At 40.8% G+C, this 14,466-nt stretch overlaps 1 protein-coding gene across 1 annotated transcript in view; it reads left to right on the plus strand.

Moving 5' to 3' along the window:
* Positions 1-14,466, plus strand: part of mapkapk2a (MAPK activated protein kinase 2a) — a 35,713-nt gene that overhangs the window by 18,562 nt on the left and 2,685 nt on the right. The window contains exons 2-7 of the mRNA XM_034082568.2: positions 4,026-4,165; positions 10,070-10,134; positions 10,365-10,444; positions 12,763-12,889; positions 13,015-13,090; positions 13,687-13,811. Coding sequence (XP_033938459.1) covers positions 4,026-4,165; positions 10,070-10,134; positions 10,365-10,444; positions 12,763-12,889; positions 13,015-13,090; positions 13,687-13,811 — 613 coding nt within the window. The remainder of the gene's footprint in view (positions 1-4,025; positions 4,166-10,069; positions 10,135-10,364; positions 10,445-12,762; positions 12,890-13,014; positions 13,091-13,686; positions 13,812-14,466) is intronic.

Here is a 14,466-nt window from a genome sequence, read left to right on the forward strand (position 1 = left end):
CCCTCTCACTGTTGAGATAAAGCAGGGAGTAATACAACATTATGCTATACCAACTCTACCAGGTAACAGAAATAATCATCTTTTATTGGTCAGTCACCCAACACTCAAACGTACATGCTTGTTGTAAGATTCAAGTATATAAAACAAGCCTTATTGTGTTTGAAATATAAAATGACGTCAGTGGCAATACTCAGATAAGAGGTATAAAAACAGCACGTTATCTTTGATGACCTGTCTGTTAAACTAGTGTTGTCGCAATACCAACATTTTGGTTTTGATACCGATACCAAGTCAAGAATTGCGATTCCGATTATTTTCCAATACTTTTCTTAAAAAAAGGGAAACAGTCTTAAATGTAATTATTGTGCTTTATTTCACACCAGAACCATAACACAAACTTTTAAACAATGAGAACAATAAACAAAATAAATGACAATAATTCGTATTCAGTCAAATTAAGCATCATCTCAAACAACTTCTTTGTTTTATAAACCGTTTTATAAAATATAATTTTTGTTGTAATAGTACAGTAATATAAATAATCATTGACAAAATGTACATTGCAGATGTTGGCCACATTGGTAAGTTAGCTAAAAAGATTGCCATATTAGACAGTTATCATTAGGGTTGGGTATCGTTTGAATTTCCACGATTCCGATTCTACTTTTCGATTCCGGTTCTCAATTCCGATTCTTTGAGGGGCAGGGTAAAAAAAATGATTAAGTTCTTGTTGAGAAAAACAAGCATATCTGCCTTCTCATGCATACCAGGAAGAAATGTTTGAACATTTTAAAGCAAAATGCTTCAATCTGGTGCACTTTAAGCAGAATTACTAGAGACTAGATCTAGGGGGTACAACTCTAAACACCCATATGAAAAAGATCGGTTTACATTTGAATAATAAAATAAGTATGTGAGCATAACCAATAACCCATAGCCAATAACAAATACATGTAACGTATTTTATGTTTGTTGTTCATTCATATCTTATTTTACTATTTTATTTATGCATATTTTTTTATCTCCAGTTTAAAACGATGTGTCTGGTTTACTGTCCTATAGTTTACATTGGAATGATTTCAAACCTGTTTTATCCCAATAATTATAAAGGAGTGCCTTGGAAATATGTGTTTACATAAATTGTGATCAAAACGTTTGAGACCCACTGAGATAACTTAGACTAAAGTGAACTATCTAAACACTCAGAGTCCTTTACCTCACCGAGCTGTAGTTATCAGCCTCAGTCTGACTGGAGAGGACTCTCCCTCCACATCATTGTAGAAACATCTTCTTCTTCCGTTAGAGCAGCTAGCACCAGATGCTAATAACAACAGCACCCTCCCTTTCTCCCTCGCTCACTCGCACTTTGGCTGTGAGCTGCGGGCGCCAGATAAGCCAACATCCCCCATTTTCATCACTTGCAGCGCCCATCGTACAGGGCGAATGAAACGTGTAACCGGGGTGAAAAAGGGTGTTACATTTACTTAATTATAAATGTTGTTACATCAAGGCCGAAAATTAGGATGAGCACCAACGGTCAAAACATTTGTTTTCCCTCCCAGAGCGAGGTGCTTAGCCAAGTTTGATGTGTTGGCTCCCTTGGTTTGCAGGGATCTAAAACATGTCTCACAGAAAGGCCTCGTGGTGTCCGTAGGCTTGCCCTCACTGTCAGAGATACAGCTCGAATACTTCCAAATTTCGCACTCCCACTTGCAGCCATGCTTCTCGTTTTCTCACATGCTCTGGCAGCTAGCGCGTGCACGAGAGAGGGGAGGCACTAGGCTTGTTTGAGACGAGCAAGACCTGCGCAGACCTGCGCAGTTGCGATCAACGTCTTGCTAGTGCGTTGCATGATGGTTAGTCATTTTGTCCGACTTGCTCTGGAGGCTCGCCCACATGAGTCTTTGAAATCTCGCGGGACAAAGACGCCCGCAGCCTTGAGAGCGAGGCGAGGCGAGTTGGCGCAGTTGCTCTCCACGAGCTGCGGAAGCGAAATGCTTGATGGGAAACGGCTCGCTGGTATCTCGAGCTGAGCGCTCATTGGTGGTTTTTACCACGTGCTGCTGATGAAACTCTCCAATTGGCTGGCAAAAGTTTGTTGTTGTTTTGTGTCAGTTTTACGTCGCCACATCCATTCCCATTTTTCATCATTGTTCCACAATGTTTATCATCATGAAATTAATATCTATATATTTTTTACTGCTTACCGTTTTCATACTTTATATATCTTAGCATATTCATACACACTGTTCATACTGCTCACAGGCTGATATCTAGTGTATTCGTACCCCACTGTTTATTCATCATTCAATTCATTCTATATGTTATTCTGTAGATTGTGTACATTACTTTCCACTTCACTGCTTGTTGCACCTGGTTAGAAGCTAAACTGCATTTCGTTGTCTCAGTACCTGTAATATGTGCAATAACAATAAAGTTTCTCTTTAAGTTAAACCAAATCATTAAAATAAAATCTATTGTAATGATTTGGACACGGTATCAGTTTCCCTTTTCAGCAAACAAAAAAATAGTTTTCAGACACTTGCATGGATGTTTTCAAACCAACCGCATGAACATGTTTATGGCTTTTTTGCTGCCTGTCAGAACAGTCACTTCAGCAGAGCCAGACATTCACCTCCATCACGGTCACCTGGCTCCTTTCATGTGCATGTGCTCATACTGACACTACTTTTTGCAGACGCTTCACTCTGCTGTCCCTGCAGTCGCTGCCCTCTGGACCGCGGCCCGCTGCCGTGTTGTGACCGTGGGCAGCGCTGGAATGTGAGACAGCAGAAACACAGACCATGGCTCATTGTCAAAACGGCAAGGCTGGATTTGTCCAATGACTGGCAAGGATATTTTAGGGTTTTACTTGTGGTATTTTATTGTTTATTATTCATCTATAAACAATCACTTGCACTTGACATTCCTACATCACTTATTCATAACTTATATCCAAAGTGCTTGTAGAACGTGGGAAAATACTACGATGACTCTGTTTCTTTAAACCTGAATTATTTATTTGAGTAGTGTGACCTGCTACCACATTTTTGATTTTGCATTCAACATTTGTATGCATTTCTACGTTAAAGTTAACATTACACTCTGTTTAGCTGTGTAGTCAATATGGTCTTCTTTTTTATTTACTCATAAACTTTAAATGATCTTATATTTACTCTTTGCGCTTGGCTGCATCTCATAGGTCAGAAGTTCAGGCCTATATTCGACCCAGCATCTCTTTACTACTCTCAAAGAAAAGGCTAGTTTCCCGTGACATCTCTGCAGAATTTTACATGCATTTACATTTACGTGATTCACAACTGGCAAGGTCATAACACATGATCCTATGTCCGATCCTTTTTTTAATAAAAATGTCATACTGGGTAACTTTGTTTTGCCGCAGTGTTGTTTGATGCATTGCAATACTGAATGCAACCTGGCAATAAGGCTCGAATCATGGCAGGAATCATAAGGCCAGGGTTCCTGAGTGTCCTTGAGCGGCATGCTGAATATCAGAGTGTTTCAGACATACTTCTCTGCAACTGAAGCTCATGTTTGACTTCCTGGTATCGGGTAGAGTAGAGTAAAATGACACTTTAAGGCAGTATTAATGTAGCATTAACAAATGGATACATATCTGTGTAATGATACAACTGTTTAAAGCGGTGCAATGACCTAGTGACACACAAAGAGGGTGCTACATTCACACGAGACCAAGTTTGAAAAACTCGACACCTTCTTTAAAACATTTTGCCAGATGATGGCAGCATTGGACCTGGTATTTAATGTTCTTTAATGTTTCCTACTGATGGGAAGCAGTAGTGGCAACCTGTTTGTCCGCAATTGGTTTCATGTCACTTAGTACAATATATCATTTACACCTCACACCCAAACAATGAGACCTGGTGTCCAGTTCTGTCACATTGACCAGTGCATATATGTAAAGGAAATAGGCAATTAAACAGTACAGAACTGTTTTGTTTTTATTTGATGTTAACCAGCCTCCTTTCATGTCCCCTGTCCAGATGCTGCAGGATTGTGCCAAGGCCCGCAGAGAAGTGGAGCTCCACTGGAGGGCGTCACCTTGTGCCAACATCGTGCGCATCATTGATGTCTACGAGAACCTCTATCAGGCCAGGAAGTGCTTGCTTATTGTCATGGAGTGGTGAGTGCACGGTCTGTGACACAAACATTACAATACCTATCCATGTGTAGTGGTTAATCAAATGACCACATGTAAATGCAGCTCCTTACCCCTCGCTCAAAACACTTTAAAGTGCACTTTAGCAGATATATTTGGGCAGCGATGATCCTCCTGACAGATATATATATATATACAGTGGGGCAAAAAAGTATTTAGTCAGCCATCAATTGTGCAAGTTCTCCCACTTAAAAAGATGAGAGGCCTGCAATGTTCATCCTAGGTATACCTCAACTATGAGAGACAAAATGAGAGAAAAAAATCCAGAAGATCACATTGTCTGATTTTTAAAGAATGTATTTGCAAATTATGGTGGAAAATAAGTATTTGGTCAATAACAAAAGTTCATCTCAATACTTTGTTATATACCCTTTGTTGTTTTCATAATCCTTGCAAGCCAAAATTGTAATTGTGATTAAAATACGATTAATTCAGCAGCCCTTAATAAAAGTAAAATGTTTAGATTGTATACATCCATCTGATGACTTCTATACATCCGAGAAGTACAACTATTTCCAGACTTGGGACTCATGAGCAAGAATGCCTAAAGGTGAAGCAATACCCATCTTAGTTGTTATCAGCAGTCACATTCATCATTGTAAATCTGTAGCGTATGACCGTTAGAAGAAAATGAACCATTTCTTCTAAATGAGATGGGTGTCTTTTCTTCGCCTTTAGATGTTCTGTATGTAGCACTTTAAACCACTAAACCCTCATCCACTTGTGACACGTGCAATTAGGGCTGTGGCTACTACAGTGCGGAGGGAGTGGACTTGTCCGCCTACACATTCAAGCAAAATGCGGCAAATGATGACTAATTTCCTTAAGAAGATGATAGCATGAAATGTCAATAATGAAAAGTAATTCTGATGAAACAAAAACATTTCCTTGAATATCACAGAGACGTAACACTTAAAGACTGAGGTATTCAGGGTGATTGTCTCCTGACACTGCACACATTGAGTCGTTCTGGTCACCTATATTCTGATATCTAAGTATTCTTCGATGTTGTGAAACGGGTCCCAATGACACTTTCACACCAACGCGTTTTCAGCTCCGGCTCGGAGCTGGAGCCTGAAAAGTGCCGGTTTTTCCTGTTCACACCGCAGCGGTGCCGCCTCTTAGCCCCGGAATCCGGTTCACTTCCAGCTCCAAAAAATTGTCGGTCTAGAGGCAAGAGCTTCGAAGCTAAGAGGTGGCGTCGCTTACGTCTCTCTTACGTCGAGGCGTGCATGAAACTAAACCCACCTCCCCTGAACATGGGTCGACTGTCATGCCTGCCTACAAGCAGTAGTGCTTATAAACACACTTTATAAAGTCAGGCAACACTAACCAGGCTTCGTGTGATTCTGTTTATTTGTACCTTACTTTGACCGTCCGTTCACTGTTATTGATCATTGTGGAGAGAGGCAGACGTTTTGTTTTGTATTATAGCAGCTATCGGATGGAATCAATACATGGGCTGCACAGGTTGTCGTGTCCGACTATCACAAGTAGAATCATAATAAGAATACGCCGGTAAAATGTGCCTGTAGAAAACGGCTTATGCCACAATAGGATAGCAATAGCAAGTAGTCAGTTTAGCTTCGGTTGCTATGCTAACATCACCCATGTTATACCAGAGAAACTTTCATAACAGCGTTGTGATGCCAAACAGCGTCAATTCAGACTGACACACATTCACTTAGGCTAAGGGGAACTGGGGATATGCATCAGCTGCTTGTGTGAGTTGGACAGTGAATACTTTAGAGCGGCCGCTGCAGTGTGAGCTAACCGGGAGCTAACGGGAGAATAAACAGCCAGCACTGCAGCGGTCGGTAAATGCTGCAGAAACACATTAATAAACAATGAACCACGGCACTCTGGAGAAAAGCATAAGGTTGGAGAAGTCGTTATTCAATTTAATCTGGATTCGTGTGATTTAAAAGCAACACGATCATCGACCCGACGCAGTTCCCCGTTGTTGTTGTTGTTGTTGTGAGCGCCGTAACGCCGTTGGGGAGCAAAGCAGCGATGTAAACGGTGACGTCATGACACAGCAGCGGCAGCACCAGTCGGGCTCTGGACGGTGTGAACAGAGCGGGAGCAGAAAAGGGAAACCGGAGCTGAACCAGAAAAGCTCTAGCTCGGAGCTAGAAAGGGAAAAGCGCTGGTGTGAAAGCCGCATATGTTGAGTCTGATATTAGTTTGATATTTCAGTGATGGTCCTTCGTTTCTATAACTATGTGCAGTGCTCAAGAGCACACTCAAGTACCACATTTGGATTGGGGCTGAGAGCCACAGACAGGCATTAGAAGTCGAAGTATTGATATGGGATGTTGCACGTAGTTGTGTTTTGTCTTTTAACTATAATGGTTCTCTTCAGCCTTTAATGATAATTTGCATAACCCAATCGTGCAGTGCTGCAATTAATGACATGTATCATATTCAGATTTAGTTGAGACGACCACAGGTTAGATGTGTTAAAGGTAGGGTAGGTCAATCAATCAATGTTTATTTATATAGGGTAGGTAATTCACTTCAGAAACACTTGTTATATCCCATGGAATGCTTAACATCCCGATAGCAATGAATACGTTAAATACTTTGACAATATATACTAGGGCTGTCAAGTTAACGCGTTAATAATGCGTTAACGCAAAAAAAAAATTAACGCCACTAATTATTTTAACGCATGTGTATTTTTTTTTCTCGGCCGCCCGTAGTTTCAGAGCGCATCGGGTTTAAAATACCATCTACAAGCTGATGCTGACAGCCCCGCTCCTGCCGCCCGCTTGTGGCAGACCACACTTCCACGCTCACCGGCAGGCACCGACTGGCCATCGGGAGGACCGGGAGGGTGTGTGTAATGTGGCCCGAGAGAGACCTTCCATGCATTGTTGTTGTTGTTGTTAGCATCTGGTGCTAGCTAGCTGCGCTAACGGATATAAGGAGCTGTTTAAATGAAAACAGAGGAGCGCTCTATCCACACAACTGCGCCGAGCACTTGACTTTATGCAGGAAGCCAGACAGCGGGACATTGTACGAAAAGTCAGCACACTCAGCACGGATAGTGCAACATGATTGCAGCGTCCAGGCAGCTCCCGTTCGAGCATATGCCTTGAGTTGCACATACTGTAGCTCCAATGATCCATCACACACACACACACACACACACACACACACACACACACACACACACACACACACACACACACACACACACACACACACACACACACACACACACACACACACACACACACACACACACACACACACACACACACACACACACACACACACCATTTGTATTGGTTGAATTGAGGCGAATATTTGTAATGTTCAGAGGTTGTTGTGTTTAATATTCATGAGAATATTTGTCATTGTTCAAATGATAATAAACATTAGCATAAAGCATATTTATCCACTCATATGTTGATAAGAGTATTAAAAACTTGAAAAATATTCCTCCTAAGGTACATTTAGAACAGATAAAAAATGTGCGATTAATTTGCGATTTAACTATGGACAATCATGCGATTAAATATTTTAATCGACTGACAGCCCTAATAAATACATAAAGTCATCTGTGGAAGCCGTGGCGCTGTAAAAAGTACAACCAATCTGAGCCGGCCCGGGGCAGATAACTGGATGGCCTACCTGCCTGTCAGCCTTCCATCTCGTGCACAAACTTATCTCGTGCCCTCATTGGTCATGTGCACGTTTGTGTGTGTTGAAGGAGGGGCTCTGTAAGGAACTCTGAAGGAAGGGACAGATTTGTTTTCTTTAGCAGATTAGAAAGGAAACATTGAAACACATTTTCTTCAGCACTCAGATCTTTTCGAATGAGGGCTACCACGTAATACTTTCAGGTCATTTGACTAGTTTCCCTAGGTAGATAATGTAGGTCATCTTTAGCAAAAAAGACTTGTCCATTGGTGTCCAGATCTCTTCAGTGATGGCTTCATCCCAGTGCTACCAGATGCTTCTGTTGTCCACCAGCAGACTAAATAGCTAACACACGATCTTACTCGATCAGAATATGGAGGAGGGGAGAACCTACGAAATGCAAAGTACGTATCATGATATCGATCTCAAAAAGATTTGGAAAAAAATAGCTGATGTGCATTGGGGCCTTTTCTAAACCGTTAGGATATGTTATTAGCACATTTCATCAGTCTTACTGACGCAGTGTCCTCACACAGTACACGAGACTCGACATGATGTAGACTGAAACTTTAGGGTGTTACTGGTTTCTGCCGTGATGGTGTCAAGATGTGCGCTCTTAAGAACGCATTGATCTAAGTATCTATTCTGCTGAGAATTCACACTTCACCACCAGACATGTTCAGAAACACAGGGTGTAGTCAGGAGACTTCAAGTTTCTCTGCCTTTGACCACATGAGTAATGTCAAACCACTGCACCAATTCTCACATTGCAACCTGAAATACCATTACTATGGCAAATGTGATTGATTTTTGGAAGTTAAAAGCATGTTGTGGTTTTGCAGGGCTGTCCCACAGCGCTTTAGTCTTTGGATGCTGTTCTCTCTTTTAACACAAGTATACCTTGAGAATCCGTTGATGTGGTCTCGCACATGTCGACACACACACACACACACACACACACACACACACACACACACACACACACACACACACACACACACACACACACACACACACACACACACACACACACACACACACACACACACACACACACACACACACACACACACACACACACATACACGTGTGACTGTGCAACCTGAAACTCGCAGAGTCAAACTGAGCAAAAAGATTAAATGAAACTTATCATTAAATGCTTTGGGTTGGATTCTCTCACACTCGGTCTCATGCATATTGAATTCAGGGTTAACAACCATTAGTCTCATATTTGACAGCGCCAGTAACGTTTTCTTTCATTCTTAGTCTTGTACGTTTCTCCTAAACACCTCTATTGTATTCAATTGTGCGTGATCTTCAAGTGGATCAGGGAATAGCAATTGTCCTGGTATTACATAAGGGAGCCATACTGTTGTCTGTAGTATTCTATACAAATATGGCTTTATTAAACAACATTATAACTTCATTATAACGGTTTTGTGGAATTAAAAAAAGTAACTACCTTGAAATCTGCTTAATCAAGACACACAGCACATGTCATGCAAGTTTAGAAATCATAACTCTCTGTTCAGCACTTGGTATCATAGCTGAACAGATTCAGAATGTAGTGTTCAAAGTCACGGTCACTTTGAACTCACAACACATGCCATAACTCAAGACTTCATATACAGTCATTTCGACGATTTAAATAGGTGTCTTCTTGATTGTAATCATGCTGTGCAGAGTTTTGAGTAGTGTGCAGAATGCTGAGCTGGTCTGGTGTGAGCAGTCATTCAGTTGGTTTCAGATCTCTTGCGTTGGTCAACCACAGACCACCTCTACCTGCCAAGCCAACCAGTCAGAGGATGAATGACAATAACTGCACCGCTGGCAGAGTGGGCTACGTTTCATTCAGCCAGTGCACTATGAGAAGAAAGCTTTCATCATGACGTGCTATTATTTCTCCTAAAATGTTTCATTGTGCAAAGGCTTCGGTTTGCAAATGTTGCAATATGCTCTTAACCCTAGAGCCTTTTTCTGCCCTGTTTTTACTTCACTACTCTATAATGCTGCTCCACCCACATATGATGACCTCCCATGTAGTCCAGGCACGATTCAGTGCAAATGCGTGCATGTTGATCAATAATATTTCAGCCCTAAAATGACCATTTGTATATTTAAATAAGAAAATTAAATAAAACCGAGGTTGAAGTGAGTAATGAGTACATAGGAAGTGAATCAACTTATTTAGAAAGACCCTGATTTTGTTTTTTGCAGCATGGACGGTGGTGAGCTTTTCAGTCGAATCCAGGACAGAGGAGACCAGGCCTTCACAGAGAGAGGTAAGAAGTCAGCATATGTGGACTTAAAACGATCAAACGTTTATTACTATACTGCTGTGTCTTATGACATGACTACATAACACGCAGAGGCATAAAAGGCCTCTTCGGACACCTGCTAAATATAAAGTAGTTTTTTTCAACCCCCAGACATAATGCAACCCCTTTGTATTCCATCACTTGAGTCACTTGTTATCTCTGTGTTAAAATGGCTGTTTATCTCTTCATTTTAGAGGCATCTGACATCATGAAGAGCATAGGAGAGGCCATCCAGTTCCTGCATGCAATCAACATTGCCCACAGAGATGTCAAGGTTTGTATTATAACTTTGTAATAAAGAATATCCATGCTTTTTTATGACCAATTCAAGAAATCTGAGAGGGGCTTTAACCAGTTAAACCCCACGGCCCCGCGGGCGGGGGCAAAACGCAACATCTTGCAAGAAACAGCGTCTGAGGGCTTAACATTTAATAAACTAGAAATGTGTCCTATCCACTTAATGGGAAGAAACTCAGCTATCAGACAATATTAACCATTTTTTGCAAAACGAAACATAAGGATAATAACAAAGGAATGCTAACACACTTAGCACAGAACTCACATTAAAATACCCTTATTACTTATCGTATCTGCACAAACAAGATATTGATTAGCAAGCTGAGATTCCACAGATTCCAGAAATATAAGAAATATATCACTGAGCGATCAGAGCTCGCTGCGAAACGACAACAACAACAACAACAAAATTAGCTTTACGGAGCCAAAATGTCTAAAAACTTCTTAACTTTGTGGTTTTCTGATGAAAAGTTGTGTTCAATGGCATTAAAACGATACAAATGCTGCTGAAGGTTAATCCAATGGTTAATCCAATGTGTCTGTCACTTTGAAATGATTACTGATAATCAGTGTTGGGACTAACGCGTTACAAGTAACGCGTTACTGTAACGCCGTTATTTTTGGCAGTAACTAGTACTCTAACGCATTACTTTTTAAATTCAGTAACTCAGTTACCGTTACTACATGGTGCGTTACTGCGTTAGTTTTTTTATATAGTCAACAGCCAGGTGAACAGAGATGAGAACTGTACTTAAGTACAGTACTTGAGTAAATGTACTTAGATACTCCTGTGTCACATGCGGAGACGGGCTGTGGGCGTGTTTGTGTTGTTTACTAACAAGACTGTCATGGCGGCGGCGAAGCTCAAGTCTAGTTTCTCCACCTGGAGATATTCTCACTATTTCACTTTTGTCGAGCACAAAGAAAAGAACGTTTTAGTTAAATGTAAGTTGTGTACTGGCGGGTCAAAGAGCCTATCTACTGCCCAAACCAGTCATTCAAATCTCTTAAAACATCTGCAAAAACAACATGCTGGGACGAAGCTAGTAGCTAACACCACAGAGACTCAGCCGACGCCACTCCACCTCCACCTGCACCGAAGCAACAGCGGCTGGATTTTAACAAAGGGACTGCTAGCCAGGGAAAAGTCGATAAAGCCATTGCACGGTATGTTGTAGAACACATGCAGGCTATTGCTACAGTGGAGTCACCCGCTTTCAGGGAGCTAGTTAGCATGATAGCATGTCCGGGCGGCACACCGGCATATGGGACGGAAAACTTTGTCCAACTACCTGGAGAAAGAATATACAAACATGTAAAGCCAGCTAATATCGATGCTATCCAGATTGCATATAATGCATGTCAAGTTGATCAATAGATTGTATTATACTCCAATGCAATAACAGTACTGAAATTAAGGCTATAAGGGCATTACTATAATGGGAGCCTTTTTTTAAGTAACTAAAACGTTACTTTTCACAGTAACGCATTACTTTTTGGTGTAAGTAATCAGTAAAGTAACTGAGTTACTTTTGAAATGAAGTAACTAGTAATGGTAACTAGTTACTGGTTTTCAGTAACTAGCACAACACTGCTGATAATGCATCATTCCATTTTTATGTCAATAAGGGAGATTTCATATTAGCTGCTACGATAGCTACTAGAGTGTTTGACAGCTTCCAGTTCCAGGGCATTCTGGCTACGCATCACTCATTCACCAATGTGTAATGTTTAGATGGATTTTAGGAACTTTCCCTCGATTCCATTGGCTCTAATGGTTAAAAAGAGGTGTCAATCTTCAAAATCCAACGAGGGGGGCCAGAGATATGGAAAATGCACCCAAATGACCCCAGAAGTGGGTTTTTACAGGGGTACTTATTATATGTTATAGTTTGGATTCCTAAAGCTTTTAGTCTACTATCCCATCATTCAAGGGTGGTTTTCACTATAAGTAATGTTTTCTTTTTGGACGGACAATACAAAAATAATAATAATAAATAAACACTATAATTTATGTTTTTTTTACTATGTTCAATCTGAATTTACTTTAAAATAAAAAGATTTTATATTGATTCTGACTTTTCTACATCCAACTCACAGGTGTATCATTACTTTGAGAAAAAAGATTATTAATTTACCCCTTTTTAAAAGTTAAGATATACTCATTTGTTCTGGGAATGTTATTTTCGAGCCTGTGGCCTGAAAAACAGGCTCGGGGCTTAGACTGATTTCCATAGCTATAGTAACTAAATAACTTGTTTTCCTTCTGGCCTGCTTCCTGTATCCTCCCTGCAGCCAGAGAATCTGCTGTATTCTACCAAGAGGCCCAATGCCCTGCTCAAACTCACAGATTTTGGCTTTGCCAAGGAAACCACTTCACACAACTCTTTAGCTACTCCCTGCTACACACCCTACTATGTTGGTAAGCATCTGCTTCTGTGTGAACTCTCATTCTTGCTCCACTTGTTGCTCATTAACAAAGAGTTCCAATGATTCGGGACACATTTACACTTGCTTTACCCTTTATTCATGTCTTCCTATCTGCAGCTCCAGAAGTTCTGGGCCCAGAGAAATATGACAAGTCCTGTGACATGTGGTCGTTGGGTGTGATTATGTATATCCTGTAAGTCTGAACCCTTTCAACACATTATACTATCATTTACTTGGTGCTTTAAAGGTCATCTGTTATGCAAAATCCACTTGTTCATGTCTTTTATTCATAAACATGTGTCCCCTCTGTGTAAAGACATTCTGAAAGTTTCAGGAAAAAAGATCCGCTCACTTTTTTGTCCTGATCCATTTATATAAAAACCTGTCTGAAAATGAGCTGATCAGATTTTGGCGAATTTATGATGTCATAATGATGTTTGGCTTGTGTAACCATTAGCCAATCACCAACCAAGGTAACCCCCCCCCCCCCCACCTCACCCTATCACCTGAATCTCCTCCTAGAGCACCATTGTGTTCTTTTAACCAAATATCTCTCAGAGGGGCGAGGGGAGTGGCTCCTTATTTTCATCTAAAGTAACAGACACAGAATCAGCACTTTTGAAACGGGGTTGAAACAGAGGGGATTATGGGATGCTACAAAGCATGATCTGTTTGGTATTTCTAGCCAAACACTTCAGAGACATGTTTTGTATATAACTGAGACCTATAATGTATTGATGAAAAACATTATAATAGGGAACCTTTAACTAATATTTGCATTATCAACAGCTTGTGTGGATACCCTCCTTTTTATTCTAACCATGGTCTAGCCATCTCCCCTGGGATGAAGAAGAGGATCAGGATGGGCCAGTATGAGTTTCCCAACCCTGAGTGGTCTGATGTGTCAGAGGAAGGTCAGTCCGCATGCATACCTACACTAAATGTGATAAACTGTTGACTTGGCCTTTTTCATAGAACTGGAAATAAGAACAAATAACATTTATTTTGATTGTTAACAGAGGAGCTCCTGCTGTATACATCTTAAATTGAAACAGTCATATATAGTATATAAGTCTGATATAACATCCAATTCATTTTACAATTGTATTGTTTCATAAGCTCCCGAAGGAAGTCTTTATTTAAGCCTTCACCTAAATGTGACAAAGCAGCTGGCTTTTGAAGTCAACTTTCTGATCAAGAAATGGAAACTGATGCAGATGTTTCACACGCACCTATCAACAACCACCGGTCACATTCACTGCAATTGAAAGTGAAGTCTTATTTTCTGAGTAATGGAAAGCTTTTATGAAGAAAAGAGAAGCTAACGTGGTGATTTGGCATATAGCGACCCTACTTGCGGATACTTGCCGTGTTGCACTGTAGTACTCTTCTCAAGCACAGTCATCATCATTACTCTCCGTGTGTGCTTTTGCCTTCTTCACTGTAGGATTTCTCAGTACTGTTCAAGATTACACCATTTTTAGCAGAAAAAAGCTTGGGGTTATCCGAGTCCATGAAAGAATGATGACACGCCCTCAATCAGAACATAATGTGCTGCAGCCTTGCCTC

The sequence above is a fragment of the Pseudochaenichthys georgianus genome, chromosome 5 (genome assembly GCF_902827115.2).
Source record: "Pseudochaenichthys georgianus chromosome 5, fPseGeo1.2, whole genome shotgun sequence".
Classification (NCBI taxonomy): domain Eukaryota; kingdom Metazoa; phylum Chordata; class Actinopteri; order Perciformes; family Channichthyidae; genus Pseudochaenichthys; species Pseudochaenichthys georgianus.